Source organism: Coenobita brevimanus, chromosome 77 (assembly GCF_032717465.1).
Source record: "Coenobita brevimanus isolate Jiangsu-jjx chromosome 77, ASM3271746v2, whole genome shotgun sequence".
NCBI classification, from domain to species: Eukaryota; Metazoa; Arthropoda; class Malacostraca; order Decapoda; family Coenobitidae; genus Coenobita; species Coenobita brevimanus.
This window is the reverse complement of record NC_137030.1, coordinates 20,013,888-20,040,119: the sequence shown is the minus strand read 5'-3', so window position 1 is coordinate 20,040,119 and position 26,232 is coordinate 20,013,888. Positions and strand designations below refer to the sequence as shown.

General features: G+C 42.3%; 1 protein-coding gene across 1 annotated transcript in view; it reads right to left on the bottom strand.

Moving 5' to 3' along the window:
- Window positions 1-7,174, bottom strand: part of LOC145408509 (zwei Ig domain protein zig-8-like) — a 92,167-nt gene extending 84,993 nt beyond the window's left edge. The window contains exons 1-2 of the mRNA XM_080279241.1: window positions 7,156-7,174; window positions 6,657-6,814 (exon numbers count right to left, since the gene is read on the bottom strand). Of these exons, the coding sequence (XP_080135367.1) occupies window positions 6,657-6,814; window positions 7,156-7,174 (177 nt within the window). The remainder of the gene's footprint in view (window positions 1-6,656; window positions 6,815-7,155) is intronic.
- Between the last annotated feature and the right edge of the window lie 19,058 nt (window positions 7,175-26,232).

Sequence of the window (26,232 nt, the reverse complement as noted above, 5' to 3'; positions counted from 1 at the left end):
ATTAAAAAAAAAATTAATTAATTAAAAAAAAAATAAAGGAGAGAAGTAAAGAAGGTAGGGCCTCTTGTGTTTGAGGAAAACTGTGGGTTGTGCTTAAGTGGAAAGGAGAGGAGGAAACTGGATGGCTACATTGTGGGATGAAAGAGAGAGAGAGAGAGAGAGAGAGAGAGAGAGAGTGGAGGGGTGGGCGAGATAACAAAGTAAAAATATAAATGAAGAGAAAGCAAGTATGATTTTTTGGTGGTAGAGATTTTTATGGTCTAATGCTTGAATGGAAAAATAAATGAGTGGCGATGCCAGTAAAATAAATAATAAATAAAAGACGGCGGTATGGCCTTTCATACTTGAGTAAAAATCTTGTTTGCACAGAGAGAAAAAATGAGTTAAATTCAGTGTTGGGAGGAACAAAAAAGGTGGGGAAAAGGTGACTTTGTATGGGGTTCCCAAGTAAACAATAAATAACGGTAAACGAGGTTTGTCATTCATGCATTTTCAGTCATTCATCTATCTATCTATAGCTCGACGCCCTAATCCCGCAAAGGGTGGCCGCAGACAAAACGCCTCCAAGTCACTCTGTCACCCACCATTTGACTACCCTCCCCCCAACTCACCCCTCCTCCCTCATATACCTCTTAACTCCATCCCTCCACCTCATCCTCGGTCTACCCCTCCCTCTCCCTCCCTCCACCTCACCTACATACACCCTCTTAGTCAGTCTTTCATTCTCCATTCTCTCCACATGTCCAAACCACCTCAGTGTATTTCTCCTAATCTTCTCAACCACATCCACATCCACCCCACAACGATCCTTCACTTCTTCATTCGTCAACCTGTCCCTCCACGTCACTCCACATGCTCCTCTCAAGTAACTCATTTGCACTGCTCTCACTCTTGACTTGTTCCCCTCTTGCAAGGTCCACGCCTCGCTTCCATACGTCAGGGTAGGGATCACAATACTATCATGCAGTGACTTCTTAACTTCCATACGCACCTCCCTATTTCTCATCACTGCTTTCAGTGTACCAGCAACCTTCCTTCCCTGCTGTACCCTTTCACGTACTTCATCCCCCAAAGTTCCATCCTTACTCATCACACTACCCAAGTACTTGAATGCACTCACATTCTCCATATCCTCACCATCCAACCTCACTGCACACTCTGTGACTTCATTCCTCTCAAACACCATAACTTTACTTTTGTTTACATTAACTTTCAGCTTCCTCCTCCTACACACTGTCCCAAATTCATTCACCAAACCTTGCAACTCCCATTCATCTTCACTCAACAATACTGTATCATCAGCAAACAGCAACACCGGAAGCTTCCAAATCTCACCCTCATTCATTAGGGCCAGCCCCACATCCACTGCCCTACCTTGCACCTCCTTTACAACCCCATCCATATATATATTAAACAGCCATGGAGACATCACACACCCCTGTTTCAGTCCCACACTGAGATCAAAGAACTCACTCAGCTCACCATCCACTCGCACCGTAGCCCTAGCTCCCTCGTACATACTCTTTACAGCACTCAACAATTTCCCCTCCACTCCATATATTCTTAATACCTTCCACATACCTTGCCTATCTATTCTGTCATAAGCTTTCTCCAAGTCCATGAAGGCAGCATACACTTTCCTTCCCTTCTCTAGATACTTCTCCACTAAACATCTTAGAACAAATATCTGATCTACACACCCTTTTCCCTTCCTAAATCCCCCTTGTTCTTCTCTAACTAGCTCCTCTGTCATATGCTTAACCCTATCAATGAGTATTCTACCATATATTTTACCAGTCACACTAAGAAGGCAAATACCCCTATGGTTTCCACATACTTCTCTCTCCCCGTTTCCCTTGTACAGAGGAACAATTATACCTGATTTCCAGTCCTCTGGAACCCTTTCCTCTTCCCAAGCCAATCTACACAACTTCCATATCCACTCCACAACAATCTCACCCCCATACCTAAGCATTTCACCACACACTCCGTCAATTCCTGGGGCCTTTCCCAGCTTAATCTTCTTCATCGCTTCCACTACTTCCGCCCTACTGATCTCTTCCTCCCTCCTCTCATCTCTTCTTCTCCAAGCCATTCCCCAACCACTTATACTCACACTGCTCTCACTCTCTACATTCAACAAATCCTCAAAGTGCTCCTTCCGTCTCCTCAATTTCTCTCTCTTCTCCACTAACAATCTATTATTCCTATCTTTCACTCCCCTATTATTTCCCCTTTCACACTGCCTTACTTTCTTTACCTCCTTCCAAAACAATTTCTTACTCTCCCTCCATTTCACACTCAGATTCCTCCCAAACTCTTCATCCACTTTCTTCTTACTTTCCTTCACCAGTCTCTTAACCTCCCTTCTCCTGCTCACATATACCTCTCTCTTCTCTCTCTCATCTTCTCCCCTACCTCTACTCACCAACCATTCACCATATGCCTTCTTCTTTTATTCCACAGCTCGTTTCACCTCATCATTCCCCCATGCTGTCCCTTGCACACCCTTGCATCTCCTCCTCACTCCACAAACCGCCTCACATGAGTTAATTGTGACTGACAGTGAGATAAAATGGGCGAAGGGTGACTTTGGATGCTGTGTTTAATTACTGGCTTCATAAAAACAGTAAAATGCTCTTTGTGGGTCCACGACGAGGGAGTGAGAGTTTGTACATACGTCTATCATCATAATTTCATTTGGTGTATACTTCCAACATTTCTGGTGGGGCAACTGAACAAAAACAGAAGAATATTTGAGCTAAAATATTTACTTTCTCACATTTTCTCCCTCCCACGTTTTCTCTCTGGACGTGCATACAGAGAGGCGCCGTAGCATTTATTACACACACACACACACACACACACACACACACACACACACACAATGTTTATTTCTCTGCTCCCGACTTGCCGGGTCAACGAACTGTGTTGGTAAACGCATGGTTATTGATCGAATGATAAAACCCAGATATGGTGCGACCACCCTTGCTGATTTCATCCCCTAAATAAACACAAAACGTTCATGTAAAATTATGGGCATAATATCCGATATTCAGCTGTTAGAGTTCATGCAAGTAAACATAGTGTTACAACAAGGAATCTTTTTAAATTCGATTTCATAGTGGAGCATGACAATTGAAGCCTTCTGTCCATTCCCGTGGAATGCTGCAGTTCCAAGGGGTTTCTTTGGTCTCATGAGTAAATATTTATGGCTAAAAACAAAATATATTGAATGTATGTACTACCTGCTGAAAGAATCTATTCTGTATCTCACATAGTAGAGGAGTTATTAGCTTCTAAAAACCATTGCGGTCGGGCCGTGTTGTGTCGGTCCTGGCCAGGTCGTGTCGGGCCGCTTATTTCTCAGCTGAACGGAAACCTTGCTTCACTATGCTTGCTCGCTTCGCTCGCTGGCTTGTAATAAGGTGGGATGGAGGGCTGCATATTTGGGAGGTTAAGTAGAAAGTACAGAAAGGAAATGGGGACAGGATCTTTGACCATTAATCTGAATTGTGGGTATAATATTAAAACTATGGGATATTTCCGTATGGTGGTTTATGTAATATTTTGGTATGAAAAAATAGCCTAAATTGTGGTTGGTCAAGTAAAATGTCAAAGTTGTAGGTAAAAATGGAAGGGAAGCTATAGGCAGGAAAGGAAAAAAAAAAAAGTGCTGGGAGAGTGAGTGAAGGCCTTCCGAACTTGAAATTAAATAGTGACGAAGTAAATATAGTCATTTATAATGTGAGTTGCATATTTAAAGAAAATTTTAAAAGCAGATGGGCGTAAAACCTATTTTTAGAGATCACTAAACCTCTTCAATCTGGTGGCCTTTTTTTTGTAAGCTTATACTTGCTGCCCTGCAGATGATAGTATTCAGCTTAAGAGAAACTCTTCTAACTGGAAGAAGTGGAAGGAGTAGGTATGGGTTTTATTAACTCCTTCACTGCCAAAGGTTTTCCCTTAGTAAAGTTGCTTTTAAGGTACAAGTAGGTAGAATAAAAGAGGAGAAACTCTTCTAACTTGAAGGATTAGAGCCTTCATTAACCCTTTTGCTGATTGAAGTCGTTCCTTAATTAAGTACAATCGCCTGTGTGTAGCTTGAAAGAATGAAAAATCCCTCGCCAGTATGAAGGGATTTGCTTAGATGGCTCAACAGGGAACTTCTGTCCATTGTGAGATGAATTTTTTGCATGAAAGGAAAGTAAAAAGGGAGTGACACGAGCCTTCTGTGACACCTGAACTAAACTGTGGGTTTGAAAATGCAGTTGAGACTAGCTGAAGACAAGTGCGAAAATGCTAGACAGATGTGGGATGGAACGTCGTTAAAGTCTACGGGATTGAAGCACCTTGAGTCTGAAAATCCTTAGGGAATGAATGGCTCACCGGGCAGCCCTAAGAGACGATACCACATCCAAAAGGGAGATGGAGGCCCGAAATTTGGAGACACTGGATGATGAAACAAGGATGGAGAAAAAGTAAGGGATGATACACGAAAATAAGTCGGTGGACACAAGAGAAAAGAGGCTGAAACAAGACAGACGGAAAATAAAAAAATAGGAAGAGGCGAAAACATAAGAAATGATGGACGGGAGAAAGTGGTTGAGACACTTAAAAAATGGTGAACACATAATAAAACTGTGACAAAAAATTAATTGTGGTGGAAACACGCAGAAAAGTGACAGAGATGCAAAAAATTGGTAAAAATACATAAACATGCTGGCGATTCGGAAAAGGTTGGTGGGAAATCGAAGGTATAGGGAATGTGAATTCATATATGAAATAGGAAATAATTACCAAATAAAACAATGAAGATACAATATATAAGAGGGTGAAACAAAACAAAAAAGGAGGGGGAGGGGAGGAGTAGCAAAAAATGAAAAGGAAGATGGTGGGGTCTGGTTGTAATGAAGGAAAATGATATATATTACACAGAGGTATTGCATCTCGCTTAAAAATGAGCCGTGAAGTCTGTTACGGAGTTCATCAAGGACATTATCTATATTCAGCCGCATTACACCTTTAAGCACAATGACTGAATTATATGGGTTATTCCTGACGTACCGTAGTTTTATGTTTTTGCTATTGTTAGACGAATTTATACGGCTGTGATATTAGTACGGATCAGAGAGCGTCAAACATCGATAGTAACTACATATTACTCGTAATCAAACACACACACACACACACACACACACACACACACACACACACACACACACATAGATAGATAGATAAATAGATATACTGTAGATATAGATATAGATATAGATATACTCTGCTTGGATACAGTATTTCATCTCTTCAGCAAGTTGACTATTTTCATTTTCCATTCCTGTTACCGCCACGCGATTCTACGTTGCTGAGGAAAGGATCCGTGGCTGCTTCGTTCGCCTTTCTACGTGACAACCTAATTCCATCTAATACAATATCAGTCATGAAGTATCATCCAATCTTGCGGTGGACTGTTATGACAATTAAAGGATCTGCTTTGGGTGTAAAGTAATACTCGTACTTGGTGATATGTGAAGGTGTGTAAGGTGGGTGGCACGGAGAGAACTGCTGACTCTTATGCAACGGATTCCATAAATCTCTCTCTCTCTCTCTCTCTCTCTCTCTCTCTCTCTCTCTCTCTCTCTCTCTCTCTCTCTCTCAAGAAAACAGTCACTGAAACAAACAAATAAACCAAGATCCGCCTTTGTTTTACGGGTCATGTGCATGAGGCAGTGTAAGTGACAGAGAGAGAAAGCCACAAGAAAATTAATCCCAACTGACTGAAAACATGAAGAAATATTTACAGACATTAACAGGGAGAAACTGGACACACACACACACACACACACACACACACACACACACACACACACACACACACACACACACACACACACACACACACAGAATCTACGTCCTCACATCGTTCCGTTGCTAATAACGAACAATCCGCAGTGAGAGATAACGACAGAGACTGGTAGACCGACTGACACAGGGAATGAGACGGACAAAGAAAATCAAAGTCACATAAATATATAAACAAAAAAATAATAAAATTCTGTTGACAGTAGTGTTCACCTTACAGAGAAAGACAAACAGTGAGACAGACATAGAGAACTAACGACAAGAATTACAGGAAAGAGAGAAATAAAGAGACCGACAAATGAAAATGAAGAAATGGACAAGGAAAAGCAGAGGCAAAAAAAGGAACACACACACACACACACACACACACACACACACACACACACACACACACACTCAGAAGAAAGACAAAATTCCATATCCTCTTACCGTTCTGTTACCGATGAAAATAAAAACAGAAACAAGACAGAAACATGAGAAAAAAGACCAGAAAAAATCTAATTCCTTTTAATGTTCAGTAAACGGCAAAATTAGACGGAAACAAACAAAAGGAAAAAGAAAAAAAAGGCAGAATTCCAGTTCCTCATACCGTTCTGTTGCGTATGTAAATAAAGACAAGAACAGCGAGACGCAGACACTAAAGTGGAAAAAAAGACAAATAAAAGGTTGAAATTCCAGTTGCTCCTACCTTTCAGTTGCCACTGAAAATGAAGAATGGAACAAAGAATATCAGAGACTAACTAAAAAACGGAATAAGACACACACAAAAAAATAAAAATTTCATTTCCTATTACCGTTCTGTTGCCGATTGAGTGAACCCTACAATGAAGCTCTGCCTGTCTGCCCACATGCGCAGTCTGGTTGGTCAGCATGGAGGAGTCGAAGTAGGGCTGGTCTATGACGAGTGGCGATGGTGGAACAAGACCATCGCCGCGCGTACACGTCACCACAGCTGTGGAAGAAGAGAAAGCGAGATTTGTAAGGAAGAGAGTGATGTACTGTACTGGCGATAAAATGAAGCTGGCATAGTGAATATGATGTAAAAAGGGATGGAGAGTTAAGACAGAGGGGTGTGTAGGTTAAGAGGGATGGACAGAGTAGATAAAGGTGAGAATTAGAGACTAAGTGGCAGAATATGATATCTGAATAGAAAGAGAATGAGGTTATTGTGCTGAATATGAGGCGTTTTGGCGTGGAGTCACGACAGCTGCTGGGATGAAAAGGTGAAGTTAGTGTAGAGAAAACTAGCACACAAGCTTCTTCTCAACTACACTCCCAGGGATTATCTCCCACCTGTCAAATTTTTCTCCATGAACCTGTTTCCTCCATGCTGCTGTTTTCCCCTTTGGACGAATTTTTTCCCATGGGCCTATTTTCCATCTAATGACCTATACTTTCCCATGGAGCTATTTGTCCCATTGAATATTTTTGCCCGTGGATATATTTTCTCAAATGTGGAAAACACCAAATTTCCACTTGAATTGATATTCTTCCATGGTCTTTTTTTTATTCATTAGATCAATGTTTCCAGTTCTTCCATTTTCCTCAAGAACACATTTTCCCATGATTTTTCCCCCATGAGCTTATTCCTATGATGGACCTATTTATCTCATGGAAGTATTTGCCACCTGCCAAACTTTCTCCTATCCATTCACCCACAAACCTATATACCTACAAACACACGTATTTTAGTGAGTCCATCTCCTGTCATGTCCTCCAGGAAGTCACACATCCACCAGCCACCTCACCACAAAATCAACCCACACACCCATCCCACCACAAACCCAACCCATCCAACCACAAACCCAACACCCACCCGCCTACCACTCTACATCAAAAGGATGGCTTGCAAGTTTACACACACACACACACACACACACACACACACACACACACACACAGCAGGGTACAGCTAGATCTTTTAAAAAATGAGGTGGTCAGTGGTTGCCCAGTTCTGCAAACATATCATATTAACACCATACCAGAACACTCCTACTGCCCCTCAGCACAGCCAAACACCAACATCTCACGCACATTACATACTAACACCAAACCAGAACACCATATTTTGAATTCGTCCTTAACTCCCATATAACCACTATATGTTGGAAGGTGATACGATGAGGCTAGGAACTCCTACTGACTCTGAATACAATCAAACACTAACTTCTCACATGCACTACATATTACCGTCATACTGAAACACCGTGCTCTGACTATAATGTCCATATTTCCCATATACCCACTATAGGCAGGGAGGTGGTATGACTAGGCTAATGTCTGCCACTCACCCGGAGTACAACCAAACACTACACTGATCTACCATGTACCCCATAATACACCTTCGTACCTCCGAAGATGCATGTCACGGGGTTTTTAAAGATTATACAATATTAAATGATAATTTTCAATAATACTGTGAGCAGGACAGTGAACTGTCTTGTGAAAATCAAGCAATGATTACTTTATGTGGCTTGCTTCGCCGATTCTCTAAGGACGAGAATTTATAAACTTTCTCAACAGTACACAGCAGAGACTAATTCCTCACAATTGCTGTTTGTTAGTACAGTTAGCCTCTGGAGAAAGTGACTTCACCCTTGACAATCAATAACTGATGCTATTAATGATAACAGATTCTTGCTGATGCATTAACTCCTGGTTGCACAACGGATTTTAAGCCTAATACAAAAGACTGGCCTAAGTACCAGTTATGAATAGCAAAGCGTTTATGCAAGCTAGGAGGTGCAACTAGAATAAGCTTAATATGGAAAATAAAACACGAGTTTACATTACATTAAGCTTGAGAAAAAGAACTGTTAAATTTGATTAGAATAAAATAAATTTATGTTATATTTCAAAATGAATTCAAAATAAGGAGATCGCATTCACTCGCTCACTCAAAAGCTAAACTCTTAAACCTAGGAAAAAACGAAAAGAAAATACTGGTCAAAAAGTGGACAAAGCGGATGACTCGGTGTCATTACTGAGGAAGGATACTGCACACGCTGAGCCTCTGGAATTCAACGGCGGCAGCAGAAACTGGGTGTCGTTGCTGAGGAAGGACACTGCCACACACAACCTGCTTCCATGGCGCACAAATCTTGACTGACTTCAAATCGTGGGAAAGAGGCGAGTGTTGTGGACGCATTGCTAACAGCTAGAATGAGCGAAACACACCCATAATAAATCGCTCAGCGGAAGTGCTAATGTCTCGCAGAAAGACGATCATTTATGACACAGTGAAAAATTGTTCTGAAAACACTCCCGACCGGGTGAATACTTAGCAGTTAAACTGAACGATAAACACTGGGCTTCCACTAGAGTTTGTGGTTTCCCACAAAAGTTGATGTCACGAGCCAACATCAAATCTCTGAGAACGCCTATCTTATGGAACCCAGCATACAACAGTTGCCCGTATTAGTCAGCAGTTAGCAGGCGAGACATCCAGTCTGCGCCCACATTACACTGCCCTCTCTTTCAACTGCTTCAGAGATTACGGGTGTGGTTTCAAACGGCACAGGAAGGACATGTCCCTGATTAGTGGTACATGGACACACATTGCAGGAATGCACAAAACTATCTATCTCTCGTCCCATTCCTGGCCAGAAAAAGTCAGCTCAGATACAGCCCTCAGTCTTCCTTTAGCCAATGTGACCTCCTGAGGCTGAACAATGACCCCATTCTAACACTGCTAGGCAGTACTTAGCGGGAACGACAAACTGCAATTGAACCTCGCCCTCGGGTGTTCGTGACTCATGGTACAGCCGTTCTTGTTTGCGAAGAAACTTGGCTTGACCTCCCCGTGAATACTATATCATTCTACCCTTTTGTTTCTTTTGCACGGCAGCAAGTGTCGGGTCAGAGTGTTGTTCTTGAACAACAACTTGGCTACACATCAGATCTTGCGGCGATTCACTGGTCACAGGGGTGACAGTCTGGAGCCTCAGCCATGGCTCGTGTTACTGCAGCCGAAGTCTGAGTAGCATCATCTATGGTGCAACTATGCTTGGCACCAAGAATATTGCCTATGATTAGGTCAAATAAAGGTTCTGGCATGACAGCTGCGAGTGTCGTACCAGTGTAAAATGGAGATGCCACCTGGATACATGCCTCAGGGAACAATCTTACTGATCCTTCAATAAGATTAGCTTGGATCTGTCGACCTGTGTACTGTTGAGGCCGAACTAGACTCTGCCTGATAGAGCAACCTGAGGACCTATTGTCTCTCAGGACCTTCACAGGAATGTCTCCCACAAACCCTGGCTGAACAAGGAAGGTACTGTCACCTGTGGGAGGGCCTGTGGAGGAAGCAGCCAACCATTGATTAGGCTGCTGAATAAATGATGCGGCAAACATGGTGCCATGAGAATTAGATACTTGAGGGGTCTTACTCACTGCCTGGGGAGATGGAGCATTGGCCATCTGTGGAGGGGGGTTCACTGTCACTGTGGGACTAGAGAACTGTGGGGGAGTACCCGTATTGGTAGGGACGTGACCACCGTGCTGCTGCTGAGGAATGAAGGCTGTGTTCACCTCATGCCTCCTATTCACTTGAGCTGGTGCTGAAAAGGACAGTCCCGACGGTCGGTTGCGTGGCTGATACTGGTGCTGGTTAGGGAACTTGTTGTACCGATTCCACTCAGGTTTCTGAGTGTTTTGTCCCTGGTCCTTCCTCTGTGGTTTTGGACCTTGGCCATTTTTCTGAGAATGGCCTTGTTGCTGGGGTTCAGTCTGAAACGGTTTCCCAGATTTATCAGCTTTCCTGTTCCAGGTATGCTGCTTGCGAGTTTGATACCCATATGCAGTGAAGAATGCATCAGCCTTCTTCACCATTTGGCTGGCATCTCTTACCTGGCAGATCTTAAGCTGAGCCATAAGTTCAGTAGGCCATGACTTTTCTAGCTGCATGTGCAGCATAAAGCCAATTATCCCCTCACGCATGGAAGGAGTTTCATCTTTCTCCATCCACTCATCTAAGTAAGCAGTAAGCCAGTCAAGAAACTGAACAGCAGTCTCTTTATCCCGTAAGCGTGCCCTCATGAACTGACTTTTGGCATCATCAACTGTGAGACCGTACGCTTTGACGAGTGCGGTCTTTATCATCTCATATGTGAGATTGTCTCCACGAATTCTGTGGAGAATATCGAGGGCAGGGTCTTCAGACAGGGTAAGAAACTGAAGCCGCTTAGCTGCATCATCCAGCTGGTAAAGTTGAGCCATGTCTTCAAAACGAGCTAAGTATGGCTCGATTTGCTCACCTTCCTTGTATGGGGGAAGCTTGATGTGTGGGGTCGCCATAACATGTGCAGGGAGAGCGCTCGTGGAGCTTGAGCCAGCTGTACCAGATGTGTCTGAAGCCAAGGAATCTCGCTTGAGTTTCAGCACTTCAAGTTCATGTTTTTCGCGTGCTTCTCGCTCGGCACGTTCGTGTTCTCGTTCTCTGTCTCGTTGTTCATGCTCGTATTCGCGTTGTTCTCGCTCTTGTACTAACTCAAGTATGTGTTGTTTTTGTTCGTGTTCGCGCTGTTCTCGCTCGTGTTCGCGATGGATTCTACGCTCTTCATGAGCATCACTCTCGCATTGCTGCTCGTGACTTAGCCGAGAGAGGACATAATTCTTAATTTCAGTTGGGTCTGTAAGACCCATATCTTTGGCTTCCTGTAGATAGACGCTGGTGGACATGATGCTAACTCAATCTAAGTAAACTAGCGACTCAGTACTGAATGCAATTTTTTCAGAGAAAGATGTCAATAATCGAGAATAAAGAATATAGGCACAGGTTAGTGGTGACCAGTTTTATCTAATTAAACTGGTAAAGAAAGAAAATTAAACAAACAACTGACTGTGAAAACTATTATGTAAATTAATAAAAATGAATCAATAATCACCAGTAAGGTAGTGCCTATAGACTTTAACCCGCCCAACCCCGACGTTTTCTGAGCTTTGGTCCGCCCCAGTCCCGGCTTTTTTGGACCATTTTTTTTTTTTTTGCTGAAACATTCGCTTTTGGTCAGAAACCAAGGAAAATCACAAAGAAAGGTGTCCCTTGGGTCCACAAATGGCTTACCTGGAGCATGTAAGTTTGACAGGTACTGCCATGCTCTATGAGTAGTCTTTTCGCCCTACGTTTTCTGTGGTGGCACGGGTACTCTGAACTGATGCAGTATACATTTATTATCATGTATTCATATGTTGGAAATATGTATACCAGAAGTATGTTGAGTTTTATACAGAAAAAAATGAGAAATAAGGTATGTACCATTGTGCGACCCTAGCAAAATCGGTCAATTATGTCACCGATGGATAACAAACATCGTTATTTCAACAGCTATTGTATTTTTTCATGTTCCATATTACTTCCACAATAACATCATACCATTTTCAACTTTACATAATTGTTTGTATATATTTTGAGGCATTATGACAAGAATTAGCATAAAAGTAGCGCTTATTTACCAAGTGAGATAATTTTATTTCATGCTTTTTTCAAATCAGATTCTATTTTCTCACCTTTTAGATTACTTATAATATATAACCCACTTACATGTTATACAATTAGTTTTATAGATGTACTTGCTTTACGAAAAGAATTAGCATAAGAATAGCGCTTATTTACCAAGTGACAACTTGGTCTTTCATGCTTTTTTCAACTCAGATTCTATTTTTTCACCTTTTTGATTACTTATAACATAACATATTACCCATTTACATGTTAGACAATTGCTTTTACAGAAGTACATGCTTTATGAAAAGAATTAGCATAGAAGTAGCGCTAATTTACGTAGGTAAATCATGTCATGTCATTATTTTTTCACCTCTGAATTTATATTCTCCCCCTTTATAGTACTTCTCACATTACATTCTGGCCTTTTCCATGTCAGACATTTGCTTTCACAGTAGTACACGATTTACAGTAAGCCTTATCCTAATAGAGAGAGAGAGAGAGAGAGAGAGAGAGAGAGAGAGAGAGAGAGTGAGGTGGGATGGTGGTACACTGGGAGACAGCTTATCCCATAATTGGTGGCTAAATTTAGAGCCCTTGGGGAATTTCCCACTCCTCTTACACCGTGAACAGAATTACTGACTGTATGTTCTATGACTTTCAACCTATACTATTTTTCAACTTACTAACTTTACAGTAACTATACCTTTCATGCTTTTTTCAACTCAGATTCTATTTTTTCACCTTTGTGATTACTTATAACATATAACCCATTTACATGTGGAGAGAATGGATAATGAGCGATTGGTGAAAAAGATAACTAGATCTGATGTGAGAGGTGTAAGGCTGAGAGGAAGACCACGAATAGGATGGATGGATAGTGTGAAGAGAGCGCTGGATGCGAGAGGGATGTCTGTCGAGCAAGGAAGAGTGGCTGTGCGTGACAGAAATAAATGGAGAGAAATTGTGAATAAATAAGTGATGACGCAGCCCTGAGGGGATATTCTCCCTCATTTGGTCTGATCAGCTAGTCAGGTCAGGTGCGGGTAAGGGGATGGGTATGTTATGATGTGGCAGGGGTAAACCAGCTCTGCTGTCGGGCCCTGCTGCGGATGTCACTGATTGCATTGCGCAGTTGACCCTTGTGCGGTGTGGTGCGGTGAGGATCTGTCCGTTCTCCCCTTTGGGGCTAAGATGTGAATGAATGTGTTTAAATGGATGAGTAAATGGAGAGTGTGTCGTCCTGTCTCGGCTACCTCCCTTTCCTTGGGGGAAGCAGCCTAGGTATATAGATAGACATGTGGCGGGGGGGACACAACCTGGCCGCACTATGGGGTGGTGCTACTACTCTGCGGCCGGGTTGTGTTAGGAAGAATACTGCCACCGTATTCCCTGCGTGTCGTAAAAGGCGACTAAAAGGGGCGGGGTGAGGGGACTAGGGACCCCCTCCTCTGTTTTTTAGTTCCTAAAAAGAGACAGGCCAGAGAAAGGGACGGGGGATGGAGTTATCCCCGTACCCTGAAGATTGGGTCTATGAATGTGCGTGGATGTAGTACAATTGAGGCTAAAAGGGAGGAGATTGGGAGAATGTTTGTGAGAAGAAAGTTGGATGTGTTAACTTTTGAGTGAAACGAAGATGAAAGGGAAGGGGGAATCTATGTTTGGAAGTGTGAATGGAAGATTGTCAGGTGTTGATAGAGGAAGGGCAAGAGAAGGTGTGGCCTTGTTAGTGAGTCCGGAAGTACAGCAGTGTGTGATTGAATGGAAAGAGGTGTCATCGAGACTGATGTGGGTGAAAGTGAAATATGAACGTGAGTTGTGGGTGTTTGTGAGTGCATATGGGCCTGGTAGTGAAAGGGATGAACAAGAGAGGGAGTCTTTCTGGAATGATGTTGATGAATGTCTGCAGAGTTTTGGAGCGAATGTGAATGTGGTAATGATGGGAGATCTGAATGCTAGAGTGGGAAATGTAGCAGTTGAAGGTGTAGTTGGTATGCATGGTGTGCCTGGAAGAAATGAAAATGGGGAACGAATGATAGCGATGTGTGTTGAGCGAGAGATGGTGATTGGGAATACGCTGTTTGAGAAGAAAGATATTTATAAGTATACATGGGTGAGACAGGAGGGTGGAAGGGTTGTTGATAGAGCCTTGATGGACTATGTGGTTGTGTCTAGGAATGTAATAGGAAGATTGTTGGATGTGAGAGTTCTGAGAGGGGAGGGTGGAGGTATGTCTGACCACTACCTGGTGAAGGGAAAGTTAAGAGTAGGTAAGAGATGGGTGAGAGCTAGGAGGGTTAGGTGTGGCAGGGAGGTTTTGAAAGTGAGTGAGTTGGATAAAAGAGAGAAAAAGATAGAGTATCAGGAGAAATTGAAAGATGAGTGGAACGCAGTGAAAGATTGGGAAAATGGCAGTGTGGAGGAGGAATGGCAGTTGTTTAAGAGTGCTGTGGTGGGGCATGCAGAAGAGGTGTGTGGTGTGAGACGTGTGGGTGGTGGTGTAAGAAAAGGAAGTGAATGGTGGTGCGAGGAAGTAAGTATGGCTGTGGCTGAGAAGAGACGTGCATATGAAGTGTGGCTGCAGAGGAAGGATGAGATGTCATATGAAAGGTATAAGGAAAAGAGGAATAGAGCGAGAAGGGCTGTGCGTGATGCTAAAGTGGCAGCAGATGAGAGGTGGGGTAGGCGGCTGACAGAGAATTTTCAACAGAATAAGAAAATGTTTTGGAAGGAGGTGAAAAGGGTGCGAAAGGGAGAGTCTGGGAAGGAAGAACGAGTAAAAGCAGAGGATGGAAGGATGTTAATTGAGATGGATGCAGTAAGGAAGAGATGGGCAGAGTATTTTGAAAGATTGTTAAATGTAGAGGAGGAAAGGGTGGCTGAGATTGTGGCAGATATAAGGGTGCAAGGAATAAATGTGTTGGGAGAGTTGAATGATTCTTTGATCACGAAGGAGGAAGTGGAGAAGGCAGTAAAGGAGATGAAAACAGGGAAAGCTGCAGGTATGGATGGGTGTGCTGTGGAATGCCTGAAGGGTGGTGGAGTGACTATTGTTGACTGGTTAGTAAGATTATTGAATGTGTGCTTTGAGAAAGGTATGGTGCCAATTGACTGGGCAAGTGCTTGTGTGGTCCCGTTGTATAAAGGCAAGGGTGATAAGTATGAATGTACTAGCTTTAGGGGTATAAGTCTGTTGAGTGTTGTAGGTAAAGTGTATGGTAGAGTGTTAATTATGAGAGTTAGAGAGGGCACAGAGGGAGTGATTAGTGATGAGCAGTGTGGCTTTAGGAGAGGGAGGGGATGCGTTGATCAGGTGTTTGCTGTGAGACAAGTGTGTGAAAAGTATTTAGCGAAAGGCAAGGATGTGTTTTGGGCATTTATGGATTTAGAGAAAGCGTATGATAGAATTGATAGGGAGGCTTTGTGGACTGTTTTAAGATTGTATGGACTTGATGGTAGGTTACTAAAAGGGGTGAAAAGTTTTTATGTAAATAGTAGAGCGTGTGTAAGAGTGGGAAATGCTGTGAGTGATTGGTTTCCCGTGAGAGTGGGGCTGCGACAGGGATGTGTGATGTCGCCTTGGTTGTTTAATATTTACATGGATGGTGTTGTAAGGGAGGTGAATGCAAGAGTTTTAGGTGGTCTGAGTCTGGTAAATGTTGATGGAGGAGAGTGGAATCTGAAGCAGCTGCTGTTTGCAGATGATACTGCACTGGTGACTGATTCAGAGGAGAGATTGAGACAGTTGGTAGAGGAGTTTGGAAGGGTGTGTGAAAGGAGGAAATTGAAAGTAAATGAGAATAAGAGTAAAGTGATGAAGTGTACGAGGTTGATAGATGGTAGGGGGATGAATATAGTTTTGAATGGTGAGTTGCTTGAGGAGGTAGATTGTTTTAAATATCTAGGGTCACATGTTGCTGTGGATGGAAGAATAGATGCAGAAGTGAAGTTTAGAATAAATGAAGTAGGAAAGGTGCTGGGAGGAATGAAAAAAGTGTTTAAATGTCGTTCGCTTAGAATGGATGTAAAGAGAAGGCTGTATGAGGGTGTTGTGGTACCGACTGCGTTATATGGGGCTGAAACATGGAATATGGGTGTAGCAGAGAGGAAAAGTTTGAATGTAATGGAGATGAGATGTCTGAGGAGTATGTGTGGAGTGACGCGTATGGATCGAGTGCGAAATGATGAAGTGCGAAGGAGAACTGGAGTTGTTCGGGAGATGGCTGGTAGAGTTGAGCAGAGGGTGTTGCAATGGTATGGGCATATGGAGAGAATGGATAATGAGCGATTGGTGAAAAAGATAACTAGATCTGATGTGAGAGGTGTAAGACTGAGAGGAAGACCACGAATAGGATGGATGGACAGTGTGAAGAGAGCGCTGGATGCGAGAGGGATGTCTGTTGAGCAAGGAAGAGTGGCTGTGCGTGACAGAAATAAATGGAGAGAAATTGTGAATGAATAAGTGATGACGCAGCCCTGAGGGGATATTCTCCCGCATTTGGTCTGATCAGCTAGTCAGGTCAGGTGCGGGTAAGGGGATGGGTCTGTTATGATGTGGCAGGGGTAAACCAGTTCTGCTGTCGGGCCCTGCTGTGGATGTCACTGCTTGCATTGCGCAGTTGACCCTTGTGCGGTGTGATGCGGTGAGGATCTGTCCGTTCTCCCCTTTGGGGCTAAGATGCGAATGAATGTGTTTGAATGGATGAGTAAATGGAGAGTGAGTCGTCCTGTCTCGGCTACCTCCCTTTCCTTGGGGGAAGCAGCCTGGGTATATAGATAGATAGATAGACATGTTAGACAATTGCTTTTACAGATGTAGATGCTTTATGAAAAGAATTAGCATAGAAGTAGCGCTAATTTACGTAGGTAAATCATGTCATGTCATTATTTTTTCACCTCTGAATTTATTTTCTCCCCCTTTATATTACTTCTCACATTACATTCTGGCCTTTTCCATGTTAGACATTTGCTTTCACAGTAGTACACGATTTACAGTAAGCCTTATCCTAATATATATATATATATATATATATATATATATATATATATATATATATATATATATATATATATATACAGAGAGAGAGAGAGAGAGAGAGAGAGTGTGTTGCCTCCCCCACACCACTCTCGCTTTCACGAATCTGTCTGCGCTCTCCCGCCCCAACACTTTCACTTTCTGCTGCCCTAACCATCCCCACACCACTACTTCCTGCCACAGAACACATAGAAGGAACATTCCTGTGGAACAGTCGCGATGTGACTTCTGTCCCAGTCCCACGTGGTGATATCTTTTCCTTCTCCAGCCAGGAAAATATGCCACCATGTACAGCTTCCTCGTCCTCGTCCTCATCTGATGGTATGTGTTGCTGCCTAGATGCAGCACGTGGTGCAGGCTGGCTGTCCCCTGCCCTCCTATATGTTATATATTTGACCTTCCTTGGGGAAGGGACCTCCTCATCACTGCTGCTGGTAACCTCCTCAGGCTGCATGTAATCGACATCGAGAGTGTCGTCGTCCAGTGGGGAATCACTGTCCCCTGTAAAGGTATCCAGGGCGACTTGTATCTCCTCGTCTGACAGCCCACGACGCGCCATGTCTGACCTGGGTGACTGCTGACAGGTAAGTGGAGGTTCACAGGGTCAGGTGGGATTAATCTGGGTCTAGGGGATTATCCGCCTGCTGGCGAGTAGGTGAAGCTTGCATAGGCGGGCAAAACAAAAATCGCACGAATTTTGAAAAATGTGAAAATTATGCAACTTGCAATGTTGCCGTGTTAATTCAGGTCGCCGGGACATGAGTGCACATCATGTGAGGACGTTAATTCACGTCGCCGGGACGGCGCAGGTTAATGATAAATACCTAAGTATGAACAAGTGAGTATTATCTCGTGAATAGCTTTAGAGCTAGGAGTTAATATCCTGGCGAGGTCACCAATTGTCACGGGGTTTGTAAAGATTATACAATATTAAAGGATAATTTTCAATAATACTGAGAGCAGGACAATGAATTGTCTTGTGATAATCAAGCAATGATTACTTTATGTGGCTTGCTTCGCCGATTCTCTAAGGACAAGAATTTATAAACTTTCTCAACAGTACATAGCAGAGACTAATTCCTCACAATTGCTGTTTGTTAGTACTGTTAGCCTCTGGAGAAAGTGACTTCACCCCTGACAATCAATAACTGATGCTATTAATGATAACAGATTCTTGCTGATGCATTAACTCCTGTTTGCACAACGGATTTTAAGCTTAATACAAAAGACTGGCCTAAGTACCAGTTATGAATAACAAAGCGTTTATGCAAGCTAGGAGGTGCAACTAGAATTTGCTTAATATGGAAAATAAAACACAAATTTACATTACATTAAGCTTGAGAAAAAGAACTGTTAAATTTATTGATTACAATAAAATAAATTTACGTTACATTTCAAAATGAATTCAAAATAAGATCACACTCACTCGCTCACTCAAAAACTTAAACCTAGGAAAAAACGAAAAAAAAATAGTGGTCAGAAAAGTGGACAAAGCAGATGACTGGGTGTCGTTACTGAGGAAGGACACTGCACATGCTGAGCCTCTGGAATTCAACGGCGGCGGCAGGATCTGGGTGTCGTTACTGAGGAAGGACACTGCCACACACAACCTGCTTCCACGGCGCACATATCTTGACTGACTTCAAATCATGGGAAAGAGGCGAATGTTGTGGCCGCATTGCTAACGGCTAGAATGAACGAAACACACCCATAATAAATCGCTCAGTGGAAATGCTAATGTCTCGCACAAAGATGATCATTTATGACACAGTGAAAAATTGTTCTGAAAACACTCCCGACCGGGTGAATACGTAGCGGTTAAACTGAACGATAAACACTGGGATTCCACTGGAGTTCGCGGTTTCCCACAAAAGTTGATGTCACGAGCCGACTCGTGACAATGCTCGCCGATCTATTCGATCATACACGAGTACTTTCTCATTTTCATAAATATTTCAAACAACTATCTCCCCCTTGCTAGAACATCTCTGTCGTACATCTTAATGCAAATAACTGATCTACACATCTCCAACCCTCCCTACATCTTTTGAAAACTTATATATAATACATCTGAGTGGAATTATCGGAACAAAGCATCCCCTTCCTTCACTGAATCTCTCCTGCTCCTCACTCACCAACCTTTCTATGAGTGATTTCCCCCTCTCAGCCAATACTCCACTGTACAACTTTCCTACCACCCTCAACGAGCAGGCGACTTTGTGGGCACCATATTCTCTTCTGTCAACCGCTCCATTAGGCAAGCGTACACAATGGTAAATACAACTATACAAATTTCATCTGGTACATCACGAGCAATGAAAATTTTTAGAATTTACAATATTGATGGACACAAAGCACAAAATCTAGTATCATCGCAAAACATAAGGTACAAAGGCCTAGTAACATCAAAGAGCATAAAGCACAGAAGCCAAGTAGCATCAAAGAATATGAAGTACAGAAACCTGATAACATCAAAGAATTAAACGTAGAGAAACCTAGTAGCATCATAAAACATAAAGCACGTACGCCTGATAACGTCAAAGAACATAAAGCACAAAAACCTATAGTCGCGGCGCACGACTCTGAGGTTGTCATTATCGTACCCTGGCAACCTACCATTCAAAGGTGCATCCTATTTTGTGTTATATTATAAACGAATTATATTATTATGCACGAATATATTATATAAGAATATTATTATACACGAACATATTATACACGAATCACATGCGTCTCATTCACGAAATCAGATGCATTTTTGAATGGTAGGTTGCCAGGGCACGATAATAACAACCTCAGAGTCGCACGCCGCGACTACAGTACCATCATAAGACATGAAGTGCAGAAGCCTAGTAACATCAAAGACTATGAAGTGCAGAAGCCTGATAACATTAAAAAATTCTAGTTACATGTTCAGCCAATTATTGCATCAAAAACAGGAAGTAAAACACAGAAGTAGGACGAGTGACATCGGAAAAGGTGTGAAAGCCAATTATCACGCCACACTCATAACCCACACTAACTCATATAATGCCAGCATCTCCACCAGGTCAATGCACCCTCTCTCTCTCTCTTTCTCTCTGTCTCTGTCTTTGTCTGTCTGTCTGTCTGCCTGTCTCTCTCTCTCTCTCTCTCTCTCTCTCTCTCTCTCTCTCTCTCTCTCTCTCTCTCTTCCTCACTCTCTCTAATCCTTTTATCAGTTTCCTCATCCCTCTTTTCTCTACCTCCTCTCATCGTCAATCGCTTACCTTCCTGTGCTCTCTGTCCCTCTTCTCTTTTCTCGTTTATTTCCTTCCTCTATTCTTGTACTTTTTTTTTTCACTTCCCCATCTCTCTTCTCTCTACCTCCTTTTTTCCTAATCATTCTATTCCTTTTCAGAGTTTCTCTCCATTCTTAGCACATCTTCTTTCCATCTCTTTTCTAATTTCTCATTTACGTTCTAGTATATCTCTTTCTCTCTACTTCGTTCCCTTCTCTCTATTTTTCCTTCCTTTCAGGTCCTTCCTTTTTCTCTCATTCCCTTCGCCCTATATGTGACGAAAGGAATTTAGAGCAACAGGAGGACCAAAAGAGTTGGGGGGTAAAGGACATGAAAGGCAGGAAGGAGGGGAAGAAATGAATCGAGTTAGAGGTGAATTAGAAGAAGCAATGGGAGAAGAGAAGAGGAGCGAATGGGGAGAGATGAGGAAAATAAAGAAGGGAAAGAAGATGTGATGGAAAGAGAAAAGGAGGGAAAGAAAAGGGAACGGGATGGACAGAGGAGAAGATGAAAAAATTGGGAAAAAATAGAAAAGGAAACGGACAGGATGGAAAGAAGACATGAGTAAAGAGAACTAGAAGGAAGAGGCGTGGGGTGGGGAAGGAGGGAAGGAAAAAAAGAAGCGAGAGATTACTTGACAGTGATGAAAATACGCCTTTCCTGTTATGAAGCCAGATCTACATCAGCCAGTTTCTTTCTTCTTTCCTTCCTCTTCTCTCTTCCCCTTTTTCTTCACCTACCCTCTACTTGGCCCCCTTCTGCCCTTCCTCTCTACCCTGTCTCTTCTCTGTGTAATAACTGTATGTTCTATCGTCACATCCATACCAACTCACTCTTTTTTCTCTCCCCCTCTCTTCCTCTCCATTCCCTTCCTCCTTTCTTCTCTGTTTCCCTTCCTCTTCCTCCCCACCGACTTTCCTCTCCTTTCTGGTTTCCCCTCCATCTACAACGCCTCTACATTTATACGGCTTCCCTCCCTTCCCTCTCCTCTTCCTCTCCTCTCCCCTACCCGTATGGCCCCCGACATTAGTATTTTCACAGACTCTATTTAAGGGAGTGACTTTCCTCTTTCTGCCCTCCCCAGAGAGGAGTGAGAGATATGAGGCAAGGGGAGTAGTGTGATGGAAGATGGGTGTGATATGGTATGAGCGTTGGTACGTGGATTTTGGTGTTGTACATGGTATGGTGTGGTGTGATGGACTAGGAGTACGATCTGGTGTGAGCGGTGTGATGTGGTGTGAGGGATGTGGTGTCGTGTATGTTTTGTGTTGTGTTGTGATGTGGTGTGGTTTGGTGTGGTGTGGTGTTACGGGTAGATGAGGGGTGTGGTGCGGTATGAGAGGTGTGGTGTGGTGTGGTGTGATAGGTGTTGTATGATGTGAGGTGTGGTGTGCTTGAGGGATGTGATGTGGTACGGTGTGAGGTTGGGTGTGATGTGAGGGGCGATGTGATTTAGGGTGTGTTGTGGTGTGAGGTGTGATGTGATGTAAAAGGTGTGTTGTGGTATTAAGTATGATGTGATGAAGGGTGTGTTGTGATGTGAGGTGTGGTTTGGTGTGAAGGGTGTGGTGTGGTGTGAAGTGTATGGTGTTGTTTGGGAGGTGTGTGGTATAAGGGATATAGTTTTAAGTAGGGTGGGGTGGGGGTGGGGTGGTGAGGGGTGGTGTGATGGGTGCTGGCTTGTTGTGGTGTGAGGAGTATGGTGTACTGTGGGTTGTGGTGTGATTTGAGGTGTTGTATAAGGAATGAGAGGTGTGATGTAATGTGAGGGGTGTAGGTCTGGTATGGTGTGAATGGTATGGGTGCAGTGTGAGGTGTGTGTGTGTGTGTGTGTGTGTGTGTGTGTGTGTGTGTGTGTGTGTGTGTGTGTGTGTGTGTGTGTGTGTGTGTGTGTTGTAGCTATGGTGTGAAGGGTTAGGTTGGGTGTGAGGAAGTGTGCAGGGTGAGGTAGGATGTGAGGAAGTGGGAAGGGTGTGGCAGGATATGCGGGATATGGTGTAGTGTGGTGTGGTGTGATGGGTATGTTGTAATGTAGGTGTGGTGTGAGGGCTGTGGTATGAGTGTGATTCGTGTGTCGGATGTGATATGATGAATGTTGTTTGGGTGCTGCTTGTGGGGTTGGGTGTGGTGTGAAGGGTATGGTGTGGTACGAGGAGTGAAGCTGGGGGTGTGGCGTTAGGTGTGGCATGAGAGGTGGGGTACTTTATGTACGGTGATCAGTTATTTAGCTACGACTCATTCTTTAGCCATCCGATATTATTATACACACACATGCTGATATATATAAATATATATATATATATATATATATAGATAGATAGATAGATAGATAGATAGATAGATAGATAGATAGATAGACAGATATAGATATAGAAGCATCCTGATTCGCATTCTGTTGATCTAATACTGATAACTGATGCAAAGTACAGCATATTTTCATACTGAGACACTGCGAGATGAAAGGCTGATACTGTGAACTGGAAGGACGGAACTACGAAGAGATGCGAGAGTGAATAAACCTGACAGGATGACATTACAACCAATAATAATGACACTGCCAGAAGGAGGGAAAGCCATTATGAAGAGAACGGCTGGTACACCAAGAAGAGAGAGAAAAGACAGCAAACAGAAAGTAAGACATTAGTACCTGAAAGAATTAACATATTGACAAAAAGAAGCTAAACTGCGAGCAGAAAAGTTGGCACTGTGAGTAGAAAGAAGTGCACTGCAAGCTGGACTGCCAAAAATTCGAACAGAAAGGAATGGCACGGCGAGCAGGACTGACGGCTCTACAAAGAAAGGAGAGAACCTGTAAATGAAAATAACAATGTACTGAAGAGGAAGCCAAAAGTGCAACAGGGGAAAGAAGATTGCAAACAGAAAGGACACAACTGCAAACAGGAGGGATGAAACTGCGAACAAAAGGGCACAGCACTGAGTATACAAAGGACCGGCACTGTGAACAGGAAAGAAGTATGACGATGAAAAAAATCGGAAGTTAATGAAAATTCTGGAAAGAGCATAAGACTAGTATATAGAGCTGAAGACCCAGTAATTACAGGCAGCACCGGATTCCTTCGTTATTAGCGCCGGATGGGAATCCTCTCATATTATGGCGGGCCTCGCCGACCATGTAATGCACTCCAATATCATTTATTAACCCCCGCTTTTTAATAAAAGACCACATTGAAAGAACCCTTCCCTGATCTGCCCAAAAATCAACTAATTAAAATCACGAAATATCCGCTCTCTCATTTTTATGACAGTTGGATTAATTTTGAAAACGTATTTGTTTACATACACGAACCAGATTATGTTTGCACGACATTTGAATGGTATTAATTAGGCCGCTAGCAAGGTCTTTCCTGTGAGCTGCACCGTCCAATACTTCAACCCGTTAGCTATGATCTATGTACTTTGCAGCTTGTTCTGGCTACCACCATAAAATGTCTGAAACTAACATCAGATCATCATAAGCAGACCACTATTGGTGTTGTAAAACAATACCCACTGCTTTGATTTATTGCTGGACAAAACTCGACAGTAGTGAAATATTCCAAAGTCCTCAAAGGGTGTTTTTCCTAACTTCTATCGACATTCATTCCTGTTCAACAGAGATTTTCTTTTATACGGACTTAGATTCTTTTAACTCGAGTCAGTACTTACTTCGTTAAGTGAAAACCTTATAACCATATAAGGGCCTGGTGATGAAGTGGGTTAAGGCTCTCCAAGTAGGTTGGTCCGTTCTGCTTTATATCCGAGGGATGTTTGGGATTTTTTTGTTCATATAATTTCACCTGTCCAAGGTGTTGGCTTATTGTTTCTGAGAACAATGGACCAAAGGTCAAGATCGTTCGGCAAGGTGAACTTAAACAGTTTTGATCCGATTTGGACCATATCTTGGCGGATGGGTTTAGGGTAAGAAAAATACATAGGGATTCAGTTATAAAGACAATCAGTTAAAGATCAAGGTCTCAGGCCAAGGTAAAAGCTCGACCCATGTGTGTCTGTGACACCAAAGTAACAAAAAGTTTTGATCTGATGTGGACTAAACTTGGTAGGCAAGTTGAGGGTCAAGTGAAGGTCATATGGCAACGTCAGATTAATGTTTTTATCTGATTTAGACTCTTATGTGTAGAAGGGCTCACGGTAAGAAAAAGATGAAGGGATTCAACTTCTAGAATAAACAGTCAAGAATCATGGTTACAATGAATGCTAAAAAGCTAAGGTCACATGGCAACGTCAGATTAATGTTTTTATCTGATTTAGACTCATATGTGTAGAATAAGAAAAAGATGAAGGGATTCAACTTCTACAACAAACAGTCAAGGATCATGGTTACAACAAATGCTAAAAAGTGAAGGTCACATGGCAAATCACTTGAACTCTTTTGATCTGATAATGATTAAACTTGGTAGGTTTTATGGCAGGGAAATGAGGAATAGATTCTATTATAACAACGATCAAGAGTCAAGGTCACATGACAAGGTCAGAGTTCGATCCGGATGTATCTGTGTTAACGAAGTAATTACAATTCCTTTGACTTAACATGGTGGAAGGACAGAGGGTCAAGCAAGGAGCTGACTTACTGGTTTTGGGAACAACAGGCATCAGTGGAATATTTATTCATATTTAATCCTCATTTGTAGCTTTCAGAGGTAAGTCTATAAAAATGCCCAGTAGCTGTGGTAATCCAGAAATAATAATCAGTAACCTGTGAAAGACTCATGTCAAAGAACTGCGTAGTAATAAGGCAAAGTATTCAAGATGTACTTCACTTTATGCATATCTATCTACCTATCTATCTATCTATCTACCTATTTATCTATCTATCTATATGCATCTATTTATCTATCTGTCTATCTATCAATATCTATCTATCTATCTTCCTACCTATCTATCTATAGATAGATAGATAGATAGATAGATAAAATATATATATACTGTATATATGTATATATATATATATATATATATATATATATATATATATATATATATATATATATATATATATATTACCTACCTATCTATCTATCTATCTATCTGTCTATCTATCTATCTATCTATCTATATCTATATCTATATATATATATATATATATATATATATATATATATATATATATATATATATATATATATATATATATATATATATCGAGTCTGGAATAAATCTCTAATTTCCAAACTGCCCTCTTACGGTTTCTATCCTTCTATCTGTGCCTTCATCTATAGCTTCCTTTCTAGTCGTTCTATAGCCGCTGTTGTAAAAGGCCATCGTTCTTCTAGATCTATCAACAGTGGTGTTCCTCAGGGCTCTGTCCTATCACCAACTCTCTTCCTTTTATTCATCAATGGCCCAAGCTGTACATTTAATCCTATCGACTCGTACGCTGATGACTCCACCCTTCACTTTCCATTCGGTTCCCGCAACGTCCATCTCAACAGTTACTCCAACAAACAAGGGATGAGGCTATGGCACACCTAATGTCTGACTTGGCATGTATCTCTAACTGGGGTAAAAAAAAATCTTGTTGTTTTTAATGCATCAAAAACTTTGTTTTTACACCTACCAACCCGACACAATCTTGTACAGGAGTACCCACTAATGTTTAATAATATCCAACTCAA